The sequence below is a fragment of the Leucoraja erinacea genome, chromosome 5 (assembly GCF_028641065.1).
Source record: "Leucoraja erinacea ecotype New England chromosome 5, Leri_hhj_1, whole genome shotgun sequence".
NCBI classification, from domain to species: domain Eukaryota; kingdom Metazoa; phylum Chordata; class Chondrichthyes; order Rajiformes; family Rajidae; genus Leucoraja; species Leucoraja erinaceus.
In genome coordinates this window covers 84,175,097-84,194,874 of record NC_073381.1, presented here as the reverse complement: position 1 = coordinate 84,194,874, position 19,778 = coordinate 84,175,097, and the positions used below count along the sequence as shown (strand labels likewise).

At 57.5% G+C, this 19,778-nt stretch overlaps 1 protein-coding gene across 1 annotated transcript; it reads left to right on the top strand.

Annotated features, from left to right (window-relative positions):
• Positions 1–408: 408 nt before the first annotated feature.
• On the top strand, positions 409–19,387 carry LOC129697676 (kinesin light chain 2-like). The gene is made up of 14 exons (XM_055636385.1): positions 409–435; positions 1,176–1,251; positions 1,536–1,767; positions 2,315–2,402; positions 3,209–3,310; positions 3,519–3,692; positions 5,046–5,145; positions 6,537–6,589; positions 7,250–7,317; positions 7,663–7,771; positions 8,761–8,913; positions 17,627–17,751; positions 18,330–18,387; positions 18,887–19,387. Exons 1-14 carry the CDS (start codon positions 409–411, stop codon positions 18,974–18,976), a joined length of 1,455 nt encoding a protein of 484 aa, XP_055492360.1. The 3' UTR covers positions 18,977–19,387.
• The last annotated feature ends 391 nt before the right edge of the window (positions 19,388–19,778 follow it).

Here is a 19,778-nt window from a genome sequence, read left to right as displayed (position 1 = left end):
CCAGTCTTCTTCATGGCCCGATAGGCCGGAGGTGTACTTGCTGCGCTGCTTCCAGTCGCATCTGTTGTTGCTCAGGCTGGCCGAGCCAGGCAGCCCTCGCTCTGACTGCAGGGAGGCGACAGCCAGGGCCGGGGACCCCAGCCAGCGAGTGCTGCCCTGGGCAGGCGCCCCAGGCCCAGCCCAGGCAGGGTGCTGAGACCAGCCAGGCCGGCCCGTCAGAAAAACCACCCGTTCCCGGGACCTGTCATTGTTCAGTTCAGTTTTAGTTATTTCGGTGTACGTGAAAGGCTTTTTGTTGCGTTCTCTCCGTCATGGGTGACGGTTACTGGTCCCGCGCCCTCCATTGCCTTTGGTGCTGACCGCCCCCCCCCCCCCCCCCCCCCCCCCCCCCGCCGCCCCCAGGTAATGATGGCGCTCATCGGCCCACTGAGCGCAGTGTAGTCGAGAAGCAGAACTCGTGGCAAGGTTCGCGGCTGTGCCATGAGAACCCGTGCTGCGTGATTAGCTGTCGGACTCAGCAGAAGCTGCGCCGCAGCGAGCGCTCGGTGCGCAGCTGGACGAGGGAAAGAGCAACCTGTGAGTTCATGAACCATCTGAAAATCCGACGACGACACCCCCTCTGTGATGGTCCGTGGACCACCATCTCCACACACACCCCACCTCCGCCTCCACTCACCGCGCACCTACCCGCTCCCTCACCACCTCCCCCAGCCAAAACCACCCTCCACCAATCCCCCTTTAACTCAACGTTCCTCTCCTCTCCAACTGACCCTCCCACTATCTGCCATTTCTCCTGGCCCCGACCCCTTATTCTTGCCCACCTCCCCATACAATCACCGCTCTCCCCTTGCCTCCCCCCCGGCCCCGTCCCTCTATACCCAGCCCTCCCCAGGTCACTGCCCAAACCCCCCACGGTCACCTCGGCCCCTGAACCGTGCCCAGCTCAGCCCAATAAACCCGCCCCACCCCTCGCGAGCCACCCTCCTATCCGAGCAAAAAAGGCACATCTGCCCAAAAACCCCTCCCCCAGCCTCCCAGTACGTATGTGTGGACATTAAGGTTGACTCTTCCTCTGGCCCCTTGACCCATATCCCTGGCCTAGCCCAGTAATCCCGACCCACCACCCTTGTGTCGGCTGTGTCCTGGCCAACGTGTGTCTCTGATCTCACCCCCAGGACGAGAAGGAGGGAGAAACTTCCAGAGATTCACTGGATGACCTGTTCCCCGAGGAGGAGGAACACGGGCCTGGAAGTAAGTGGAGGGGGTGGTGAGTGGATGGGGGGAGGGGGGGGGGGGGGGGGGGGGTTGTGGAGAGTGCGAGGGGGGTGGGTTTAGGTGGGGTGGGATTTGGAGACAAAATGGAGATTGGGTGTGTGGGGGGGGGGGGTCATTGGGATGGGGGGTTTGGTGGGTGGGGTCAGTGGGTGTGGGGTCATGTGTCGGGGGTCAGTACCGGTGGGCAGGGGGTGGGGTCAATGTGTGGGTCGGCGGGTGAGGGTTGTTCCAGGCACTCATCGTCTCTCCCTCCCCTGCAGCAGCGTCGCACGCCCACGGCAGCAGTGCAGTGGCAGCAGCGCAGCAGTGCGGCTACGAGATTCCTGCACGTCTGCGGACGCTGCACAACCTGGTGATCCAGTACGCCTCGCAGGGCCGCTACGAGGTGGCCGTGCCGCTGTGTAAGCAGGCGCTGGAGGACCTGGAGAAAACCTCCGGCCATGACCACCCCGACGTGGCCACCATGCTCAATATCCTGGCACTGGTGTACAGGTGGGACGTGGCAGAGGCCTCCCCCTCCACAACCCTACCCCGAAATACGCCCTCCCCTTCACAACCCTACCCCACCTCCCCACCTCAATTAGCCCTCCCCCATCCACAGCCTGCTCTGCCCCACACCTACCCCTCCAATCCCCAACCTTTCCCTCCACTCGTCATGTCAACCCCAACATCCTCCCCCTCAAACCTCCGCTCCACCCCCCCTCACTCCCCCTCCCCCATCCATAACCCCCGACCGGCCCACACCCACCACTCCAAAATGCATCTTTCCCCACCTCAAGCCTCCCCTCCGACACCTTCCCCACATCTAACCCACTGCATCCCACCCTTCCGCGACTCGACCTGTTCCTACCCCTCCCCTCCAATCCACAAGCCCCACTCTGCAACCTTTCCCGCACCCAACCCACCCTAGTTGACGACTGTTCCCGCCCTGCATCCTTCCCCGGTCCCCTCTCCTCCCCTCCCATCCCCGCCTACTCCCCCATCTCCCAGACCATGGTTTCACACTCTCTCTCTCTCTCTCTCTCTCCCCCACACATAGGGACCAGAATAAATACAAGGAGGCTGCGCACCTCCTCAACGACGCACTGAATATCCGGGAGAAAACCCTGGGCAAGGATCACCCGGCTGTGAGTCAGGGGCAGGAGAGGGGGAGGGGGAGACCTGGAGTGCTGGGGGGGAGGATGGGGTAAGCTGTGAGACCACCATGTGTAGGAGCAGGTCGAGCTCCACTGAGACCAGGATCAGCACTGGCTGAGGCTTTGGGGTGTCAGGGGTCTGACAGTGGCTGCTTGTGTTTGGTGTCCTTGTGCTGAGCATGGGGAGGTGCTGCAGAGAGACATTGGAGAGGACATTACTGTCCCTGTGGGAATATGATTGCAATACTACCGCAGAAACGTGGTTGAAGGAAGGTCAGGTCTGGCTGCTCGATGTCCAAGATTGCGGATGTTTCAAGCGCGATGTGGGGGGGGGGGGGGGGGTTAATTGCAGGCTCATGGAGGATTTATTTGCAGACTTTTCTGGTCAGGCTATTTGTGTAGAATTGTAAAGGTTCTAGAGAAGTTTAAAAAAGGAGTTGGGTTGTACGGAGAGGTTGGATAGGCTGGGATTTCACTGGAGCACAGACAGTTGAGGGGATGATCTTAGATGTTTATAAAATAGAGAGGGGCACAGATAGGAAGGTACTAGTCCTTTCCCGATGGTAGGGAAGTTTAACCCCTCACAAGGGATTGGAAAGGGGGGACTTGAGGGACAGGGTTTTAGCAGGGTGAGGTGGGTGCATGGAACGAGCTGCCAGTGTAAGGGTAGAGGCAAATACAGTTGCAACATTTAAAAGGTATTTGGACAGTTTCATGAAGCAGGGACATGCCGTGGACCTGGGGCGCTGGCACGGTGAGTGATGGGGAACTGACCCCGGCTCCTATCCTGTCCACAGGTAGCAGCCACCCTGAACAACCTGGCCGTCCTGCATGGCAAGAGGGGCAAGTACAAGGAGGCTGAGCCCCTGTGTAAGAGGGCGCTGGAGATCCGCGAGAAGGTGGGTGTGTATGTGTAGGTGCGAGTACGTGGGAGGTGTGTACGTGGGAAGGGGTGTGAGGATGTGTGGTGTGTGGGGGTCCGAGTACGTGTGTGGGGGTGCGAGTACATGTGCGGGGGTGTGGACGAGTGTGTGTGTACGTGTGTGTGGTGTGTACGTGTGGGTGTGTGCGGGGTCGTTTCTGATCCTCTGACGGCCGGCGCTGCAGGTCCTGGGCCGAGACCACCCAGACGTGGCGAAGCAGCTGAACAACCTGGCGCTGCTTTGCCAGAACCAGGGCAAGTACGAGGAGGTGGAGTACTACTACCGGCGCGCCCTCGACATCTACCAGAGTCGCCTCGGCAACGACGACCCCAACGTGGCCAAGACCAAGAACAACCTGGTGAGCGGGAGAGGGGGGCTGTGGAAGGTGGGGAGAACAGGGTAGGTGGGGTAGGTGAGAGGGGAGGGACGACTCAAGGGGGAGGGAGGGAGCAGTTACCAAGAGTGTTGAGATGTTGGTGGAGAGAGCAGGCAGTCTGTGGTGTGAGGGTGAGCTGACCTTTCATTGGTACTGATGTTGGTTGTTATTGTCGAGTATCGGGATACAGGGAAAAGCTTTTTGTTTTTTTGTGCCTTCCAGTCAGATCAACTCCTACTATACCAAGTACATGCAGTCCATACCCTTGTAGAACAAGTAGTGAAGTGTTGATGGTGGGGAGTCTGGTCTGTGTGATGGACTGGGCTACATCCACAACTCTCTGCAACGTCTTGCTGTCATGTTCCCAAAACTGAAGTTGGTAACAGTCGTCGGAGACCCAACCTCCTCAGACTTCTGAAGAAGTTGAGGTGTTAGTGTGGTTTCTTGTCCATAGCCATCATGTGCTTGGTCCAGGACAAACTGTTGGTGATATTTATGTCGGGAAACAAGTCTCATGACCACCTCCACTTCAGCACCATTGATGCTGACTGGAGCATGCCCTCCACCAGGCTTGCTGAAATCAGTAACTAGCTCCTTCCTCTTGCAGACATTGAGGGAGAGGATGTTGTCTTGACACCGTGTTACTGACCTCTCTGTCTCTGCTTCGTCATTGTTCGGGATCCAGCCCAGAAGAAGGCTCGACCCGAAACGTCACCCATTCCTTCTCTCTGGAGATGCTGCCTGTCCTGCTGAGTTACTCCAACTTTTTGTGTCTATCTTCAGCTTAAACCAGCATCTGCAGTTCCTTCTTCCACAATAGTGGCATCCTTTATGAACTGGTAAATGGAGTCAGAGCAGACTTCAGGCACACAGTCACGAGTGTACAGGGAGGATAGCAAGTGGCTGAGAAGACATCCTTGAGGGACACTGGTGTTGAGAATGATCGTGGAGGGTGTACACGGTCTGTGGGTCAGGAGGTCAAGGATCCAGTGGCAGGGTGGGGTGCTGACCCCTGGGTCAGGAGGTCAAGGATCCAGTGGCAGGGTGGGGTGCTGACCCCTGGGTCAGGAGGTCAAGGATCCAGTGGCAGGGTGGGGTGCTGACCCCTGGGTCAGGAGGTCAAGGATCCAAGGTAGAGTGCTGACCCCTGGGTCCAGGAATTTGGAATTTTAGGGGTGGATGCAGGGGAGGGGAGAAGGGGTCAGTTTGGCGGGCGGCTGGGGGGGGGTCAGGGGGGGCAGGATAGAGGCGGTCAGTTTGGGGATTGGGGGAGTGGGGTCTGTGGAGGATGGGGGCCGATCTGGGGAAGGGTTAACCTTGGCCTCTCTCTCACAGGCCTCCTGCTACCTGAAGCAATGCAAGTACAAGGAGGCAGAGACCCTGTACAAGGACATCCTGACCCGGGCCCACGAGAAGGAGTTTGGATCAGTCAACGGTAGGTCCACTAACGGGCGTGGTGGCATGGGTCAGCAGTTGGGAGTATCCCTCTCACTTCCCCCCTGCAATATTTTCACTGCCCACAGATGTCCTCCCAGCCCCATCACAAAGTCCCCAGATGCCCCCCCCCCCCCCCCCCCCCCCCCCCCCCCCTCGCAGAAGCCTGTCTCCAGCCAAATCTATTGACTCCACATGAAGTCAACAAACACCAGCAGGCATGCTAGCTCTCACACTGGAGACTGGTGCTATAGAGAGAGCTGCACTTCGAGCCAGGTTGTTCCAGTCACAACACAAGCATCTACAGGTGGCGCAGTCTCGCAGGAAGAGTTGCTGCCTTACAGCACCAGGTTCAATCCTGACTACGGGTGCTGCTGCCTGTATGGAGTTTGTACCTTCTCCCCGTGACCGCATGGGTTTTCTCCAGGTTCTCCGGTTTCCTCCCACACTGCAAAGACGTACAGGTTTGTAGGTTAATTGGCTTGGTACAATTATAAATTGTCCCTAGTGTGTGTAGGATAGTTAGTATGCAAGGATAGTCGGTCAGTGTGGACTCGGTGGGCAAAAGGACCTGTTTTGGAGCTGTGTCTCTATACTAAACTAAGCTACTCCATGACGGGGAACATTGCATACATGTGTTCTGTCCACAAAAAGCAGCACAAATCCAATCGGAGAATTTCCACCCTGTCTCATTTCATTCATCGATGAAGTGTCGACAAAGTGACGGAAGGTGATATTGACACTGACCAACTATCTAGTCGGCGGCACATTGACCAGGGCCGCTCTTTAAATAGCTGGAGTGATACATTGCACAAATGAATGTGGTTATTGGAGGTTGATCCTCCCAGCCCCAGGTTAATGACTGCAGGAGGTCATTAGTGCCCTCGTCCCATGCCTCTGTAGCTGCCTCCTCATTGTCCTTGGTGCCAGGGTGAGGTGAGGGTTGGTGATGTTCACTGATGATCACAGTGTAAGTGACGCAGCCCCTGCTGAATGCAGCAGGACCGGGACATCCTTCAGGCACGGGCTGATAATGGGGCAAGTAGCGTTCACGGCACCAGGGGGCCGGGGATCGACCGTCTCCAGGTCTATCCATCTGCCACTGACATTCAGTGACGTTACCATCACCGAGTCTCCACCATCAACGTCCTGGAGCTACCCTTCACCAGAAACTCACCGGGACCAGCCACACAAACTCCTCGGTTACAAGAGCTGGGATCCTGCGGTGAGATACCAAACTGCTGACCCCCCCACCCCCTCCACACAGATCATGGATAGGCCTCCAATGATGCTGCCTGACCCACTGAGTTACTCTAGCATGCTATGTCTGTCTTTGGTATGTCAGTTCCTCGTTTCTATATAGCAGCTGGAATGTTGCTCTTGTTGTCCCAGGAGAGAATAAACCCATCTGGATGCACGCAGAGGAGCGGGAGGAGCTGAGCAAGGTGAGCCTGTCCCAGCCCAACCCCCAGTACACTGGCCTCCCCCACCCACGACCCTCCCCACAAACATCCTCCTAACCCCGAGCATGGGTGCTAGACCTCACCCAGCCGTGCCGCTCCCCACCGCAGGCCAGGCATGAGAGGCTGGCCCCTCACCCATCCCACGTCTCATGTCCCACACACGCGTGGTCCCCTCGCCCCCTCGCCCCATCCCCAGCAGCCCGACATCCCCCATCCTCGCAACCTTAACCACATCTACCTCCCCTGTTCACCCCCCTTGAGATCCCCAACAGCAGCCAGTACACAACAACCATCTGCACCCTCCCAACCCCACCCACTGTTTACAGCCCAGCCGAGGCCCCACCTGCAATCCCACACAGAAGGCTGTCCTCTTCCCCCCCCCCCCCCCATCCCACACAGAAGACCATCCTCTCTCCCCCCCCCCCCCCCCCCCCCCCCCCCCCCCCCCATCCCACACGAGGCCGTCCTCTCTCAGCTCCACCCACGCACGACAATCCTCTCTGTCCCCTCCATCCCCACACCCCTGACCTGTCCCATGCAAGGCTGCCCTCTCTCTCCCCCTCTCCTCCCACTACATTGGCGTGAGGCTGTCTCTCCCCAGCCCTGCCGTGTAGCTGTGCTCACACCGTTGCTGTGTTTCAGGGCAAGCACAAGGACAGCGCGCCCTACGCCGAGTATGGAGGCTGGTACAAGGCCTGCAAGGTCAACAGGTGAGGGTGACCCGTTGGGGAGTGACCATCCCATCCCATCCCCCTCCCCTTGTGCTGCCAGCCCCTACCCCTGCAGTCTGTCCCGATCCAGACTGGGCCCAGGGGCCAGGCAGTGGACTGAACGCTAGGGTTTGGTGGGATGTGCTGTACGTTTTGGGGGGTTTCATGGCCATTTGGGGGCAGGTGCCGTGGGATATGGGGGGCGGTGTGCTGTGGGCAGCGTCCACGTTGCATTAACTACACGGTGAATGGTCAGCATGAGACCGGGTCCTGATCCCTGCCCCACAGTCACCACCCATCTGCTCCAGACACCCCGGAGCTCCACTAACCCAGTCTTCCTCGTAGCCCCACAGTGAACACCACGCTGAGGAACCTGGGCGCTCTGTACCGACGTCAGGGCAAGCTGGAGGCTGCGGAGACCCTGGAGGAGTGTGCCACACGCTCCCGCAAACAGGTAGGTACTCCCCACCACAGGGTTATGGAGTGATCATAGTGTCCCCACACAAGTACTGCACCCTCATGTTATACAGCAGGCTTGTATTTCAAGAGGGTTTGTATACAAAAACAGGGATGTTGCGGCTCTAGGAGGCCGCATTTGGAACGTTGTGAACAATTTTGGGCACCATATCTGAGGAAGGATTTGCTGGCACTGGAGAGGGTCCAGAGGAGGTTTACAAGAATGATCCCAGGAATGAGTGGGTTAACCTATGATGAGCATTTGATGGGACTGAGCCTCTACTCGCTGGAGTTTAAAAGAATGAGGGGGGACCTCATTGAAACATACCGAATAGTGAAAGGCTTGGATAGAGTGGATGTGGAGAGGATGTTTCCACTGGTGGGAGAGTCTAGGATTAGAGGTCATAGCCTCAGAATTAAAGGATGTTCTTTCAGGAGGGAGATGAGGAGAAATTTCTTTAGTCAGAGGGTGGTGAATCTGTGGAATTCTTTGCTGTGAAGGCCAAGTCAATGGGTATTTTTAAGGCAGATATAGATTCTTGATTGGTACGGGTGTCAGGGTTAATGGGGGGAAGGCAGCAGAATGGGGTTAGGAGGGAGAGATAGATCAGCCATGATTGAATGGCGGAGTAGATTTGATGGGCTGAATGGACTCATTCTTCTGTCCCATATGAGTCCCGTCCCCACCAATACTGTACCCCAGTGTTATACTGTCCACAGGTGTGACTGGGGACGTGTGTGTTGGGTGTTTCTCTTGCTGTGCTGTGGTGTGGGATCGCGAGCTTGCTGTGCTGCTGTAATCTGTGTGATGCTGACGCTGTCTCTCTCTCTCTCTCTCTCTCTCTCCCTCCCTGTGCTTCCATTGGCGCATTGCAGTCCACCACTGTAAGTCTCCAGCCTTGTTTCAGTTGTTTCAGTGCAGACTTCACTGCTGCCTTCGTGAAGCGGGCTGCATCCACTCACTCTCCCTCTCTCTCTGTGTCGCAGGGTCTGGATCCCATCCACCAGACCCGTGTGGTGGAGATCCTGAAGGACGGTGAGGCGGTGGACCGGCGACGCAGCCTGGCCGGCAACCCGGTGAAGTACGAGGGGGGTTCAGTGGGCAGCGAGGAGGTCAGCGTTGGAGTGGAGTGGACCGGGGTGAGTCTATGTGGCGACCATTAGCCCTGGGGCTGCTTGCAGCGTCCCAGTGTGAGCCTGGGGGAGAGAGGGGGCGGGACTTGGAGCCGGGCCAGGGGGTGCTTGTGGAGAGCGGGGTGAGGGGTGTTGTCGGATGTCAGGGGTGAGGGGGTTACTGATCTGGGTGTAGGGAGGTCAAAGCTCTGTCCGTCTGTCTGCAGTTGACCCACCTGTCCCACCTCCCTCCCCTGCCTCTCCCCCTCCCCCCCCCGTGTACTCACCCACTTCCCTCCCTCCTCTGCTCCACTACCCACCCCTCCTCAGCCCCCATCCTTCTGCCACCCCCCCCCCTTCTGCTTCTCCCCCTCCCCATGTACACACCCCCCCACTCACCCCCCTCCCCATGTACACACCCCACTCTCACCCCCTCCCCATGTACACACCCCACACTCACCCCCTCCCCATGTACACACCCCACACTCCCCCCTCCCCCCACCCCATGTACCACCCCCACACTCACCCCCTCCCCGTGTACACACCCCACTCTCACCCCCTCCCCATGTACACACCCCACACTCACCCCCTCCCCCGTGTACACACCCCACACTCACCCCCTCCCCGTGTACACACCCCACACTCACCCCCTCCCCGTGTACACACCCCACACCACCCCCTCCCCGTGTACACACCCCACACTCACCCCTCCCCATGTACACACCCCACACTCACCCCCTCCCCATGTACACACCCCACACTCACCCCCTCCCCCATGTACACACCCCACACTCACCCCCTCCCCATGTACACACCCCACACTCACCCCTCCCCATGTACACACCCCACACTCACCCCCTCCTCTGCTGCCGTCCCCACTACCCACCCTGTCCTTTTGCCGCAACCCTCTCTTCTGCCCCTTCCCCCCCAGGGCCACTCACTCCCTCCTCTGCTCCGTTGCCTGGCCCGATCCACCTGACCCAAACCGCTCCCTTCCACCTAAAACAGTACAGCACTGGGACAACCCAATGGCCACATCGCCTGCCCCCTCCAACGACCCCTCCGCCTGTCCATCCCATCCACAGTCCCCCCCCCCACACCCCCTCCTCCATCAGTCTCCTTGTCCTCCCCAGACAGGACCCCCTCCCCTCGGCCCCTCTGTTCCCCATGCCTGACATTCTGTCCTCTCCCTCCCCCTACGTATCTGTCTTCCCCCCCCCCCCCCTCCTCTGCACCTCCACCCCTCACATGTCTGTCATTCTGCCCACCCCCTCCTCCCCATGCACCTGTTCCCCCCCCCGCCCCTCCTCCCCAGACTCCTGTTTGATTTATTCACGTGCCTGTGTTTTCTCCCTCTCTTGCTGTCTGTGTTTGTGTGCCAGGCCTAGTGTGCAGCCCCTGGTCCAGGGAGGTTGGTGTGGTGCCCAGCGACCCGCTCCCCCATCGCCCCGCCTCTCTGCTGCTCCTCCTCTCTCGCCGCCCGGACTCTGCTTCTCCCCGACCACCCAGCGAGGGCCACGGACAGGCCCGCTCTCCAGATCCCCCCGGCCTGGACCTCCACTCACACTGTGTGCTGCCCGGACCCCAGGAGGGCTCCCCCTGGCTGCTGCGTGTCTGGGAGGGGGAGGGTGCCTGGGTCCGATGGGGGTAGGGGGCGGGTGGGAGGTGAGTGTTATGACGGAGGGTGGGCTACCTCCCTGTGTTGGCAGTGTGATCGCATGTGTCCCAGAGCCCGGCTGGTCAGGGAAGCAGTTCCATTTAGAGTCCCCACCGCAGACCTGGAGCTATGGCTGTGTTCCTAACTGGGGTAATGGGGAGACCACTGCGCGGCAGCTCTCCCACCCTCAGCAATCTCCACCCCATGGCCTGGAGCAGTGACCACCAGCTCCCAATGTCAACCCCACCCCACACCACCTACTCCATGTTGAACCCTGTCCTGTGAGTGTTCGACAGGACGAAGTAGAGGGAGCGTCACTCTGAGCCTAACCCCAGGAGAGTGTGATGGGACAGTGTAGAGAGAGTGTCACTCTGAGCCTAACCCCGGGAGAGTGTAGAGGGAGCTTTGCTGCTCCAGGTTCCAGCATCTGCAGTTTCTTGTGTCAATACATAGAAAGAATCGGTCCCCACAGTGGAGACCCCCACAACTCTCCCCCACTCCAGGCACCTTGTTTTCAATGGGTTGCTCCATATTCAAAACTGTACCCCCAGTTCCAGCAAAAGCAAGGTCTTGCAGATGCTGGAAATCCGATATAAGTCGAGAGAATACTGGAACGTAGCAGGTCAGGCAGCATTGGCAAGGAGAGAAACGGGGTTAATGTTTCTGGTTTATGGGCCTCAGCGGTTCGTGTGGAAATATTGGTCCTGCTTCTCCCTTTGCAGATGCAGCTCGACCTGCCCAATGTTCCCTGCGTTATCTGGATTTAGCCCAGGTTCTGGATTGCCCCTACCAGAAGAAACTTCTCTCAGCATCCACCCTGCCCACCCTCCTTCAATCACATCTTCTTCCTCGACTCTGTGCAGTCATGGAGTTGCCCGACATGGAGACAGGCCATTCGGCCCACACGGCCCAGCCTCTTCCCACCTCGGCTGCTCTGTCGCCCCACCTTGTCTTTGAGGGCTCAGAGCGCACAGACTGGGAATGGCACAGTGCACCCTCTGCATGGAGGGGCAGGCAGCGGTGGTGATGGAGATCCCCTCCACTGAGGCCCTCCCAGGACCTGCGGATACGGGTGGTGGGGCCGAATGTTTCCGTGGCCCAGAGGACGGGCCTTTTGCCCAAGCAGACCGTTGTCTGACCCACAGCTGGTGAAGGGGGTAGGACTCCAACGTTCAGAAGGCTTTGGGACAGATATAGGATGGGAAGGGTTTAGGGGCCTCGGCCAACTCACTCAGCATGCACGAGGTGGGCCGAAGGGCCTGTTTCCACGCTGAATAGCTCTCACTCTGAGGTGTACTGCATGCTCAGGCCAATGCTACACTGCCTGAGCTGTGTCTGAAGGCAGAGCTGCTGGCCCTGTGGGTGTAAACTGGCTCCACAGTCTGTGAGCTGTGGCAGGGACTCGGTGCCTCATCACATCCCAGGAGAGGTGCACCAGCCTCTTCCTTCAGCAGTAGCAGAGTGCGGGTCGAAGTGACCATGGTCACTTTAGGCAGCACAGTGGCACGGCAGTAGATTTGCTGCTTCACAGAACCAGAGACCAGGATTTGTTCCTGACTACGGGTGCCGTCTGTACAGAGTTTGGACGTTCTCCGTGTGACTGTGTGGGTTTTTTTCCCTGGCTGCTCCGGTTTCCTTCAACACTCCAAAGATGTGCGGGTTGGTAGGATAATTTACTTCTGTAAATTGTCCCTGGTGTGTAGGATAGAACTAATGTATGTGGTGATCGCTAGTCGGTGTGGACTCAGTGGGTCGAAGGGCCTGTTTCCACGCTGTATCTCCAAACTAACAGTCCCAGGGCATGGAGCTCCCCAGCGGGACGGACCTGGCCTGTCCACCGCCCCTGCTCGTGGTAGCGTTGGCTTCCTGGTTGGGGCTGGGTGAGTGAACGACTGGAGAACTAAACCTTTAGACTTTGCAGCGTGGAAACTGGCCCTTCAGCCCACCAAATCCAGGGGTTTTTTTTTTTGTTTTTTTTTTCCCTCCCCCACATACACTAGCACTGTCCGACACACTCGGAACCATTTACAATTTGTAGAAGTCAATTAACTTACAAACCTGCACATCTCTGAAATGGGGAGGAAACCAGAGCTGTTGGAGAAAACCCATGTGGTCACGGGGAGAACGTGCAAACTCTGTACAGACAGCACCCGGTCAGGATTGAACCCGGGTTGCTGGCTTTGTAAGGCAGCAACTCCACTGCTGTGCCACCATGTTAAGGAGGCCCCTGCCCCTCTCTCCAGCACTGCTGCTGCTCTCAGTGTGAACAGAACACTGGGCCCTGCACGGACAGGACCTTCCCCAGAGCCACGGCAAGGTGCAGCAGATGACTCCAGCTCCAGCCCCTCACCTCAGGAGCTCCAGCAAGGAGAGACTGCGGGCTTGGCAGCTGAGGGGGCGACCTTAAAGAGGTGTATAAAATTGTGAGTGGCATAGATAAAGTGTATGGTCACAGATATTTTATTCTCCAGAGTAGGGGAGTCTAAAACTAGAGGGCATAAGTTTAAGGTGAGAGTGGAGGATTTAAAGAGAACATTTGTGGCAATTTTTTCACATGTAGGGTGGTGCGTATATGGAACAAGCTGCCGGAGGAAATGCTGAGGCAGGTTTAAAAGATGGTTGGTTGGGTACACGGACAGGAAAGGATTGGAGGGATACGGGTGAGGTACAGGCAAATTAATCTAGCTCAGGTAGGCAGCTTGGTCAGCATGCATGAGTTGGGCCGAAGGGCCTGTTTACGTGCTGTCTGACACTGGAGAGATGGCCACCCCACCAGAAGTGGGCCAGTTGTCTGAGGGAGAAACACGCTCCTCCCTCCCTCCCCAGGCGGCTTGGTAGGCGGTGGGTTGCCCACAGCAATCTTGTCTCCCTTCCCTGAGACCCGAGGGGTTGGGAAACCAACAGAGAGTCCACAGTCACTGCTCCCACCCCCACCCCCAACCAGTGATGCTGTCTGGGGGGGAGGGGGGACAGCTTGAGGAAGGCCTGGTGCATCTGGGATGAGGAAGGATGTTGGAGAGGCCGGGGACTCCCGAGGGGTAATGGCTGTCACTTGGAGGCCAAGACCACCCATACTGAAAGCCAGCACAGAGGAATGCTCCCGACACCCAGCAAGGGGGGCAGGCGGGCGCGCTGGTGAGGAGCTCAGCCCGGTATGGTCCCAGGTGTGGGACAGGGCCACAGCCCAGAGCCCACACCTCAGTGCCAACCTGGAACCAAAACCTCAGCTGGTTCGAGCAGCTCCATTGTACGTGGGACATGTTGGTACATGGAGGTCTAGTCAGCCCAGCAACACAGGCCCCACGACACTGCCCACCGCTCCCCTGGCTGTTCTCACTGCGACACTGACAATACGGATGATTCTGTCTCCCTCTGCCACGATCACACTCTATCCGTCTCTCATTGCCTCCCTTTCTCTTCACCTTCGCCCGCTTTCTCTGACTCTCTCACTTTTGCTCTCTGCTTCCTCTCCCCTCCCTGTTTCTCCCCACCCTCACTCTCCTGCCCCTGTCTTTCTCACCCTCTCCCTCAGTTTCTTCGCCCCCCTCACCCCCAACAGTCTGACTCCACTTTCTCCTCATCTTTCTCCAACGCTGTCTCCCTGCACTCTTTGCCCATGCCAATGTCCCCACCGTACTCTCCCTGTCTCCCCGCATTCTCTCTGCCGCTCACACTGCCTCAACTACACCGTGGTCTCGCCCCATCTCACCAGGCTCTCTGCAGTGCGCTCTCCTTGTCTTGTGACGTGCTCACACCCTCCACAGTGTGGTCTCATTGTGCCCCACCCGCTCTCCACATCTCTCGGCACTTTCCCTGTCTCCTATTGCGCGCGCTCCCTCCATCTCCACAGCTTGCACCCGGTTTCCCCATTCGCTCTCCCTGTCCCACACACTCTACCCATTGGCCCTGCGCTTTCTCCCTCTCTCCTCTCCTGCCTCCACCTCTGTCTCTGGGGAAGGTTTGTGCCTGTATGTGATTCTCTTTGGACTGCTCTGTTTTTGTGTGTTATTTTCACTGGCTGTAATGACCTGAATTGGAAATAAAGTGGCCTGCTGTCTGTGCTCCGCCTGTTCTCCTCTTTATTGCTGTCCTCCCAGCTTCCTACTCAATCTGCCCCCACCCACCCTGTGAAGAGCGAGTGTCCGGGACTGGACCGGGGCCGAGACGGTGGGATGGTTGGGGGGTGGTGGTTTACACTAGGACATCTAGCCCTGGTGATATGCCCCTCCCTGTGCCTCTCTCTCGCTGTCCCCCCCCCTCGACACGGGCTGGGTGGAGGGGAGAGGATGTGGATGCCAGTGCAGTTCCTTGGTTAGTACCACTCCTCACTCGTGGCAGCACTGGAGGGGCAGTGAGTCAGGATCAGGAGTAGGGCAGCACAGTGGCGCAGCGGTAGAGTTGCTACCTTGCGTTTCCAGAGACCCGGGTTCGAACCTGACTACAGGAGCTGTCTGTACAGTTTGTACATTCTCCCCATGACCTTCGTGGGCTTTCTCCAGGTGCTCCGGTTTCCTCCCACACTCCAAAGACAAGCAGATTTGTAGTTTAGTTGGCTTTGGTAAAATTGTAGATTGTTTAGGGGATGGTGCTAGCGTATGGGGACATCGCTGCTCGGCATGGACTCGGTGGGTCGAAGGGTCTGTTTCCATGCTGTATCTCCAAAATCTAAAGGAGAGTCTAATGCAGCAGCAGGAGGAGGCTCCATTCAATGGACCCTGTTTGCTGCCCCTGGATTCTGCTCCTCCTCAGGGTCATTCCCCAAAGCCCTCACTCCATGAATCTCCCCTTTAATTTTCACCCCCACCATGACCCCCACTTGTGATCTGGCAATCACAACCCTCTGGGACAGGGAATGTCTGATTTGCCCCTCTCTGCCAGCTCATGTTGGTCGGCGTGGACAGGGTGGGCCGCTGGGCCTGTTTCAGTGCGGTGTGACTCTATGACCGACATCCTGAGGCCGGTCTCAGACCATGCGGGCGGCGTTTGTGTCACAAGGATTACTCCTCCAGAGAGAACAGATCCAACCACTGCAGCGGCTGCTGGCAGGGTGGGGATTGGGTGCTGCATCAGTAATGGGTGGTCAACACAGTCTCACTGGCTGAAGGGCCTGATTCCCTGCTGTCTCTCTGCATGTCTCTGACACTATCTTCCCCTCACCACGGATCCCAGGATCAGCCCCTCTCAGAACGCCTCCAGTACATCATTTGTTACACAAAGGCACCAAAACTGTGGCCAGATCCCCAGGCGTGTCGTCGCCAACATCCTGTGCAACCGGGACAATACTTGCCTATTTCCAACCTCCAATCCTCCTACGGTCAACGTGCGGTTTTGTTTCTGCAGCTGCCTGCTAACCTGTGCTTTGTGCAGTCTCTATCACATGGTCACCTGCCCTCCCATCTCCGTTCCGGTCACCCGCAAGGTTGGGATCATTCATATGAACAGCCAAGAGTCGAGGACCCGTCCCGGGCGCTCCACTGCTTGCCCCTAGTCTCCCATGCAGGGTCCTGACCCAAAATGGTGACCGCCCGTATTCTTTCATAGAGGTTGCTTGAGCCGCTGAGTTCCTCCGGCAGATTGTTAGTAGCTCCAGATTCAGCATCTGCAGTGTCCTGTGTCTGTATTCCCACTCTTTTGGCAGTGTGACAGCCCAAGCAACAAGCCTCCCCCAAGCTGTGAGCTCTTGTGCTCCAGCCTGCTCTGTGACACTTTGGCGAACCTCTAGCTCTCCCTCGATAGCCTGTGTGTGTCACTAAGTACTGCGTACAGTTCTAGTCTCCCGACTACAGGAAGGATGGCATGAAGCTAGAAAGGTTTCAGAGAGGATTCACGGCGACACTAGAGTCATACAGCGTGGAGACAGGCTCTTCATCCCAACTTGCCCACACCGACCAACATGTCCCATCTACACTAGTGTCCCCCCCCCCCCCCCCCCCCCCCCCGCTTGCATTTGGCCCATATCCCTCTAAACCCGTCCTATCCAGATACCTGACTAATTGTTTCTTAAACATTGCAATAGTCCCTACCTCAACAACCTCCTCTGGCATCTTGTTCCATACACCCACCACCCACTGTGTGCAAAAAGTTAGCCCTCAGATTCCTACTAAATCTTTCCCCTTCACCTTGAAACGATGTCCTCTGGTTCTCGATTCCCCTACTCTGGGCAAGAGACTCTGTGCGTCTACCCGATCTATTCCTCCCATGATTTTATACGCCTCTATAACATTGTATATATTGTTGGGACTGGAGAGCTTGAGTTATAAGGAGAGGTAGGATAGGCCGAGTTTGTTTTCACTGGAGCACAGGAGACTTGAGGGGTGATCTAATAAAATCATGACGGAAGTAGATAAGATGATGGTTCCAATCTTTTCCCCATTCTAGGCTTAGGGAGCCTACGAATTGAGGGCAGGGGTTTACAGTGAGAGGGGAAAGATTTTAAAGGGACATGAGGGGCAACATTTTCACACACAGGGTGGGGGTTTTAAGAAATGATCTGCCAGATGAAGCTGTGGAGTCGGGAACAATCGCAATGTTTAAAGATATTTAATCAGGTGCTTGAAAAGTGGGATAACAGGGGCAAAGGGGACGCATCCTGGTTGGCATGGATGATTTGGGCCGAATAGCCTGTGATCATGTTTTTTGATCTGACAGACAATAGGCACAAAATGCTGGAATAACAGCGGGACAGGCAGTATCAGACTGAAGATGCGTCTCGACCCGATAAGTCACCCATTCTCAGAAGATGCTGCCTGTCCCGCTTAGTTAATCCAGCATTTTGTGTCTCTCTTCGGTGGATACCAGCATGTGTAGTTCCTGACCACATCTATGACAGACACAGGTTGAATGGACTTGCCGTTCATGAAACCACCATGACCTGAATTGTTCATCTACATACGCTGGATTGTAGACACCAGCATCTTGACCAGCTGCATGTGTTGGTCCAGCAAGGTGGAGGGATAACCATGACTCTGCACAGATGGCGGCCCCTCTCCGTGCGGCCCTTTGTGTGAGGCAGGGTAAGGGTGGCAGAGGTTTAACGACACCGCATTTGACAGCAACCCTGTCTGTTTCTCTGCTCCCCACCAGGACGGCAGCGGCTCCTTGCGGAGGAGTGGCTCCTTTGGGAAGATCCGGGACGTTCTGAAGCGAAGCAGTGAGATGCTGGTGAAGAAGCTGCAGGGAAACGGGCCACCTGAGCCCAAGAACCCCAGGTATAGGCAGCGAGCTGGGGCTGGGATCCTAACATGGGCAACATGGAGGGGAAGGGAAGGGGGGAAGAGCTGGGAACCGGGGGTAACTGGAGGGGCTTCCCTCCTGAGAGGGTGCGGTAGAGTTTAACAAAAGCAGGCGTTCATTACTGTAAATGAAAAAAATCACTTCCCACACTGGAAAGGGGTCACTGAGCTCTCTCTCTCTCTCTCTCTCTTTTCTTCCCTCACCCCCCACCCCCCCCCAAATTGGCCCTTCGAGCCAGCACCGCCATTCATCGTGATCATGGCTGATCATCCACCACCAGTAACCCGTGCCTGCCTCCTCCCCATATCCCTTTATTCCGCTAGTCCCTAGAGCTCCATCTAACTCTTTTTAATTCATCCAGTGAATTGGCCTCTACTGCCTTCTGTGGCCTCCTGAATTTTTCTATCTGGTTCTCTCCATCTTCCTCTCACTCTCACTCCTTGCTCGCTCTCTCTCCTCACCCTCGCTGAGCATGCTGCGGGGGATGTTTTGACTTGGGTGGGGAGGGGTTTCCTCACAGTCTGACCCTCCCTCCCTCCCTCTGTGCCCACAGCATGAAGCGAGCATCCTCGCTGAACTACTTAAACCGGAGCGGAGACGATCTCTTTCAGGTACGGCTGGCAGTGAGCTGGGGTGGGGGGTGCGGGGAGAACCACATGGGGAGGAGGGTACAAGCAGGGGAGCAGCACGAGTGAAGAATATGGGCAGGGACAGGGAAGGGGGACAGGGCGGGTGAGGAGATAGCGGCATGGTGGAGGGGAGAGGGGCAGGCAGGGCAAGAGAGGGCCAAGGGGTGGACGGAGTGGGGAGGAGAGATGGCACATGTGGTGGGGAGTAGCAATCGGGACGGGGAGTGGATGACGGGGCACGTGAATTGGGGAGAGTGGTTTGGAGGATGGAACGGTGCGGTGTATGCAGGTAGGGTGGGGAGGGTGGTTTGGGTAATTTGGGGTGTTGGGGATGGTATTGGGTGGGTTGGATTGGAAGAGAGAGGGACAGCATGGAGCGACTGTGTTCCCTGGTTCCTGCTGTCTCCCGAGGCCCCTTCCACCTCTTGGACAAGGCCGGGCCCCTGGGTGCCGCCACTAACGGAGTCTCTCTGCTCTACAGGCTTCCCGGAGTAACCTGGCCGAGACCCGGGGTCTGAGTTCCAGCAGCGTCGACCTGTCCCATCGGCCCTCCCTCCTGGGACAGAACTAAGGACCCTCACCTCCCCACTCTCACCTTTAGCCCCTCAACTTCGTGCTGGCCACAATCCTCTCCCTCCCCAGGGCAAGCCCCCTACTGTTGAACAGAGCCCTGAAGATGGGGATGGTGGATTGGACAGGATGGGGAGGGAGGGCCAGGGGGGAAGAGGGGGAAAAGGCATGGGGAGGTGGTGCTGTCTTACGCTCCAGAGACCCATTTTCAATCCTGACCTTGGCTGCTGTCTGTGTGGAGTTTGCATGTTCTCCCTGTGACAGCGTGGGTTTCCCGCGGGAGCTCTGCTTCCTCCCACTTCCCAGAGATGTGTGGGTCGGGGTGGGGGGTTAACTGGCTGCTGTATATTACCTCTATAATGGTGAGAAGTAGAATATGCGGGAGAAAGGGCGGGTGGGTAGAATGAGTGGGGACTGAGGGTGCTTATGAGCCGGTATGAACTCAATGGGCTGAATGGCCTTTTCCTGTAGCAGGGGGGGTGGTGGGAGTTTGGGGGGGGGGGGGGGGGGTGTCACAGAACATGTTAGACAGCAATGTGGGGACTGGGAGAAGGGGGATTGTGCTGCGGGCTGGCAGCGAGTCGATGGGCTGAAGGGCAGGAGGGATGAGCAGAGGGAGAAACTCCTTCATCCTCAGGATGTTCCCTTGCCCCCGGAGTGAAGCTGCGTCACCCCAGGGCCTGTGCCTCATCAACCAGTTCCTCGCTCTCCCCCGGGGTTAGTGCCCTCTCCACCCCCGTCTCCCTGCAGCCCATTCATCCCACTTCCTCCCTCTCTTTACCTGCGGGATCCCCTCCCTCCCT